The 6,403-nt window shown below is 55.3% G+C and overlaps 1 protein-coding gene across 3 annotated transcripts in view; it reads left to right on the plus strand.

Moving 5' to 3' along the window:
• Positions 1 to 5,776, plus strand: part of SLC6A6 (solute carrier family 6 member 6) — a 78,733-nt gene extending 72,957 nt beyond the window's left edge. For all 3 annotated transcript variants that reach the window (XM_057705536.1, XM_057705537.1, XM_057705535.1), the window contains one exon: positions 1,695 to 5,776. In XM_057705536.1, coding sequence (XP_057561519.1) covers positions 1,695 to 1,835 — 141 coding nt within the window. In that variant the 3' untranslated portion in view covers positions 1,836 to 5,776. The remainder of the gene's footprint in view (positions 1 to 1,694) is intronic.
• The last annotated feature ends 627 nt before the right edge of the window (positions 5,777 to 6,403 follow it).

Raw genomic sequence — 6,403 nt, forward strand, 5'->3', positions numbered from 1 at the left:
GGCACCGGACCCATTGTATTTTCTCCGAGGACACAGGCACGGACCCCAGTGTTCAGCTGGAATGCTGATTAGCCCAACCATTTGTCAAAATACTGAAATACTGGGCCTGGGACAGACCCAGCCCCTCCCCCAAGAATTTCCAGACGGTCCCTACCACCTAGAAACTAGAGGGTTAAGCGAGGGCACAGCAGGGGGTGTGAGGTGTTCGTTGTGATGCTCAGTGCCCACAGCTACACCCAACAGGTCACTGACTTTTGGCCCCTTGAAGCCTAGTTTTAAAATACTGTTGCATCCCACGTTTAGAGGTTTGGGTAAAGTGGGGTTGGTATGAGGGAAGGATTCAAGTCCACCCCGAATTCCCATCCTATCCTCACCCCCAAACCTGACCAAAGCTCCCTCCCCTGAAGGCAGCCGGCCACCATCCACCTGCCTTCAGCACATGCCCCTCGACCACCCACCTGCGCAGGTTGTCGAGGGGTCTTCCCAGCCACGGACTTCTCTCTGAGCTCCGTCCTGGGAGGATTCCAGTTGCGTCTGCGCCTCCTGGATAAACAGGGCCCCAGGCGGCTGCCCGGGGGTGTCTGCCGCGCGTCTCCCCTTTCGGGCGCACACCCTTTGCACGGATGTGGGGAGAGGCAACGCCCTGGAGGGGGAGCAGGGCCTGCCCCTCCTGCGGGCCTTCCGCCCTCGCCCTGTGCCTGGGTCTCCGGTCTGGTCCCTGCAGGGCCCAGGCAGCCGGCGCAGGTGGGGAAGGGGGCCCAGGAGCGGGGGCTCGGGAGAAGGTGAGCGCTGTGGCACGGGGCAGTAGTGCTCTCAGCGATGGCCCCTGGGATCAAGGAGACGTGGGCCTCCTGGGGTTGCCAGATCTTGTGGTTTTTAAAGAGCAGATGGAAATTTGAATTTTCAAATGAAATGCTGTAGCTTTTAACAAGCAGCTTTTAAAAATTGTCACACACCTAGGTGGAAAATAAATGCCAAGATAGAGGGTTTCTTGTTGGCAACGGCTTCCCATTCAAGCCTCTGAGTGGACACTTTGCGGGAGGTGGGCTGGGAGGCAGGAGCCCCGAGTTCCAGTGCTGCTGGTTTTCTCGGTGCCCTGGGGGATCGTTCCCGCACTGACCCTATGATCCAGCGCCCCGGGGAGGACAAGCTGCCGCCTGCCGGGCCGGAGACCCGCCTCTGGCCCTCTGACAGGAGGGGCCGCACAGACCCAAGCAGTGGGCTCCAGGCCTCAGCGGGGACATGGAGAAGGCAGGACATGCGGCTTTGGGAGACAGAGGAGTCTGAAGGTTCTCCTCGGGGAAGGTGGGGGCCATGGGAGGCTCAACCTCCAGCTGCAATTGCAGAAACTCAGCTACTTTGCACGTCAGAGAAATAGGGGACACAGGAATCACAAGAGGCGTACTCCAGCTCCCTGGGAGAAAGACTGGGGGCAAGAGTTTGGAGGTCCGAGTACCCTGGCTGAGGTATGGAAGCAGAGCTTGGCCAAGGAAACCACCGGCGGGGACGCTGCCCTCATTCGGGGCCTGGAGGGACCTTCGTTCAAGTCCTCTGTTTGCCAGTGGGTGACATGGGAGGTCCAGAGAGGGTAGTAGTTTGGCAGAGGCCACACAGCACACTGGCAGGACCCAAGGTGAAGAGGGAAACCAAGCCCCCTGACGTGCCTCCCCACGCCTGTCCCCTTCCCTCTCCAGAGACTCAAGAACCTGCTGACCCCGAGGGAACCCAACCGCTGGGCCGTGGAGCGCGAGGGGGCGACGCCCTACAGCTCCCGCGGGTCCGTGAACAGCACACTCAGGAAGCCAACGCACATCATCGTGGAGACCATGATGTGAGCTCTCTCCGGTCGACAGGCTGCTTTCCTGCTGTTTACTAACGTTAGATTCTCATAGGACCAGGTTTACAGAGCTTTATATTTGCACTAGGATTTTTTTTTTAATTGTCACAGAAAATGTTACTCTGTGTGTGTGTGTGAGTGTGTGTGCGTGTGTGTGTGGTGTCGTGCGTATGTGTATTTTGTTTTGATTTGGGGATATTTTGTACAAAAAGAAAACCCACGGGCAGCTGTCCGGGGCGAGGCAGAGCTTTCCTATGGAATTAGATGTATTTTATGGGAACTTGGTAAATCTTTCTTTGTATTGTTTTTAAACATACAACTATGTATACACGTAGAGATTTTCATACACTTTTACCACTTGAATTGATCTTGCCAGCAGTCAATCTCGTTTTCAAAAGCAATTCTTCGGTGCTTGTGTAGCTGGCAGAAAGTTCTGCTCCCCCCAAAACACAGGGACCGCAGACGCATTTTAAAGGTGTAGTACCTTACGAACCTGGTTCAAGTGAAGCAAACAGCTATCTGGCCAGACCCCGAGGGGCTGGAGAAAGGAAGGCTGTCGGGAGACGCCTCATGATACTTGTAGTCAACAAGAAAGATGCCAAAATAATGAACCAACCCCTCAAGCGAAGGGACTGAGAGCCCGCAGAGGAGGCCCAAGAGCAGAAGTCTGGTGCTAAGGGCACTGGGGACCGCCGCATCAGGGGCGGAGTCCCTTTTATTTTGAGGCTGAGGGTGGATCGTCAGAAAGACTGCCGAACCATCAGTCTGTGAGGCAGGGACGTCCTTCCTGGAGTGTCCCAGGGAGGGAGCGGAGGCTGGCCCACAAGGAGCTGGAGGTCTCAGGGCTCCAACCTCACACAGGTGGGTCTGTTGCCTTGGAGGGGGGGTCCCACCAGGTTCTGGTCGTTCCCCCAGCTGACCTCTCTTGAAGCTTCCTGTAGGGGAAGCATGATGTATTTGGTGAGGGGCGAGGGGTGAGCAAGTGGACCAAAAGGACGAGGCCCCAGGCGCCCGGGGCCTGGTGTGTGTGTGTAGGGGGTGCTCTTCTTTCCCCATCTCTCCACCCTCAGCGCTGTCTTCACCTCCCAAGGCTCTTGTTGAAGACCTCAGCCCGGAGCCACCCTGGCACCTAGCAGGGAGTGCTAGGAGTGAGCTTTCGCTGGGGCAAGGTGCTCCCCAAACTCTCCTGCAAGTTCAGGCACAAGTGCAACCCATGTTGGTAACCTGGGAGATGAGGAAACTCTTTATTCCCCTGTCCCCCGCAAAAGCTGGGGTCGGGTGTACACCATGTGGGGGTCGAGGTCAGGAGATGTCAGGGTTGTTCAGGGGCAGGCACCCCAGAACTGGCGTCTCTCCCAGCACCAGGACGGAAGGCACTCCACCTTCAAAATCCCGAGGACAGATGCACCTCCATCCGCCTGCATTTGGACCTAAACTGTGCCATTTAAACAGAAACTTCCAAGTTCAGAGTCTCAAGTAAACCAAAACATTGTCACGCACAAACGGCAGTGACTGCCTTGGGGGTGTGGAGAGCGCGGTCCGGCTCAGGCGTTCAGAGCAGGGCCTCTGAGTCCTGGGACCCCCTCCCCAAATCCAGGCAGGGGAGGAGGCTTGGGTGTCCCCCTCCCGAGGGGCAGAGGCGATCATGAACCTCTTGTCTTTGGCGAGCGTGCACAGTCCGCTGTCTCCAAAGCACATACTCTGCCAAACAACACCCAGTCCTATTCCAAACTGTCAGCAAGTCTCTGCTCCTGTTTTACTGTGTATTTATGGTTGCCACTGTGTCTGAGTTGATTGTATTGTTTTTGGTTTTTTTCCCTAATTTTATTGAGTAGCAATGTGACCTGTTCTCCTTTGTCTTATGGAATTTTAGTAAACGAATCACTGTCGATGACTGGGGACAGGGGACGTGCAGGGGCGAGGGGGGCTCGGACCCCCGGTGAAAGGCCACAGTGTTTCGGATTGGTAGGCAAATTGCAACATGGCCTCTTCTTATAAGATTCCCAGACCAAATTCTAGACCAAAGACACATGCAGACCACGTCCCCAGGCCTGGCCTGGAGGGAAGGTCAGCCACTTTCCCAAGCCCCATCCTCGCCCATCTCCCGGGGCACCTGTCTCCAGTTGTGACCCTCTTGTCTGGTCCCCTAGTTCTTGTGTATCCACGGAGCTCTGCTCTATGAGTACAACGTGTAATGATGTGTGACTTTTATGTCTCCACATAAAGGAAACTTGTCATTGGAGCTCGCAACTCTGGTCCGCCTGCCTCCAGGCAAGTCCCCCGCCCTCGCTCTGCCTGGGATGGGTTGGAAATTCTGATGTTTGCAGCCAGATCTGGAAGGGATGCAAGAGAGAGGTTGAGAGGATGTTTTTAGGATGCAGAAATGGGTAATGGCCCCACGATAAGCTCACCTAGGGAGACGCTTCATTGAGCTGGGCCTGGGCCTCGTTAGTCCCTGCGGTAGAACCGCATGGTCACTGATGGAGAGGCTTCCTGGGCCCCCCGGTCAGCGCGCTCGTTGTCTAAGGGGCGTGTTCTCCCTGAAGACCAAAGACCGGCCTTTATGAAAAAGGACATGCTCCCTCCCCGAGTTCAGGGGCGCGGTGAGCAGCACCTGCCCTGTGACCATCCTCGGGGCCGGCTGGACCCCAGGCTGTGGCTCAGTGGGACAGGCAGCACCGGTCATCTGGCCCCCCACCCAGCAGCCCTCAGGGAGTGAGGCCCTGAGACGCCTGTTGAGCAGGAGGAAACCGAAGATGCCAGTTGGTGTGCAGGAGGCAGAGCCCCTTGGGCAGGATTTAGCCTGAGGCCACGTGGGAAATTCCCAGGTGGCGGGAAGTGGCCTTGGATGATTTCTGGGCCGTACACAGCTCTGTCTCTGTCTCTGTCGCTCCGGTCCCACATTCTCACCCCAGATCCCCAACACACCCCAAGACGGTGGGGACACACAAGGGGAGAGGGAGCCCCCCTCAGCCCAGCCCAGAGTGGTCTTGTGTCCCCAGGGGCCACCACACAGTGGTCAGGGCCCCAGCCGGCATCTCCCAGCACTACCCCTCCAGATGCGGCAATGCTTTGCGCAGCCGGTGCTCCAGCAGGCGAACCTCCCTTCCGCCCCAGGCCTCAGAGCCTGTTCGGGAAAGAACCCAAGAGCAACCCCCCCAGGCGGCTAGAGGTCCCACCCAGCCCTCAGACCCAAGGTCAGGTTGGGCCCCGTGGATGCTATGAATATCACTGCAAAAATCCAACAGGCACAAAACAACAAAGGTCAGACCTCAAAACTTGGAGAGGGGTGTAGGCACCCAGAAGCCAGGAAATAACATTTCTGCCCCCAGGGCTCCCTCTCAATGCCTGGCTTTCAGAGTGCTGCTCGGAAGCTGGGTTTCATTGTTCTCTTGTGGGTGTCAGTACGGGTGTGTTCTGCCGCATTCCCTGAGGGATTGGAGCATCTTGTTTTATATTTGGCCTCAAATTGAGACGTTGGCTTCATTTTTTTTTTTTTTTTTTTACCCAATTAATTTTCGAATTCCTAGCAACTGTGACTCTATTTAGCACAAGAGAAAGCTGAGAATGTGGGTCTTGCCTCCTTCCAGAAATCTGTCTGGCTCATCAGGACTTTTTTTTGAAACTTCAAAATATTTTTAAGATATTTTAAACTTTTGTAAAAAATAAATAAATAAATAAGTCAACCAACAAGAGACTCTTCCGAGGAGGAGTGTTTGTATTTGAATAAGAGCCTTGGTGTGTAATTCAGTCTTGCAGTATACAAGCTTTTGTGTATAATGTTTTCGGACATGAATCCCTGTATTTTGCAGGGTTTTTCTTTTCCTCTTTCACTTTTTAGATAAACATGTATATCGGTATTTTAAATTCATCGTTGCTTTTTTTTTAGAGGAGTTTGTAATCACCTTATAACATGAAAATAAACATTTCCTTTTTAAAATCCAAAACGTGTGGGTTCTGTTCTGACGCAGCTGTTTCTCTTTACTTTTGGCAAGCACTTTACAGTTTACAGAGGGCTTTCAGTTCCGCCCCAGGACATTCCTCAGAGGGGAGTGTTATTCTCCAAGGTTGCAGACACTGAGGTAGAGGTTCAGGAAAGGACAGTTTACCTCTGGGCTCAGGAGTCCCTGAGAGAGTAGGGAGTCGCACTCAGGTCCCCGGGTTCCAGGTCTGCTGCAGCTGCTGCCACTGATGCTCTGCAGCTGGGAGGTCTCGGCCAATCACCTGGGCCCCTGTCGCCATGGGGTGAAGCACCGCCCCCTCCACGCTGATTGGAGCTCACCACGCCCCAGCACCAGGTGCTCTCACTTACACCCAAACCGGGGCTCTGTCCGCCATAACCAAGGTTGCACAGGCAGCGGGAAGGCTGGTAAGTGAGCAGCCCTGGAGGGACGTTGCCACGGGCGCTGGGACCTCAGACGGGAGGGCAGTCATGACGCCAGAGGTCAGTGGTTGGCACAGATGTGCTTGGCCTTGGGAGTCACGAGTCCAGCCCGCTGTTACAGACGAGGAAACCGCGACCGGGAGAGGGGCCTGGCTTCCCCGGGGTCACAGAGCAGGTCCCTG

This window comes from Hippopotamus amphibius, chromosome 13, assembly GCF_030028045.1.
Source record: "Hippopotamus amphibius kiboko isolate mHipAmp2 chromosome 13, mHipAmp2.hap2, whole genome shotgun sequence".
NCBI lineage: Eukaryota > Metazoa > Chordata > Mammalia > Artiodactyla > Hippopotamidae > Hippopotamus > Hippopotamus amphibius.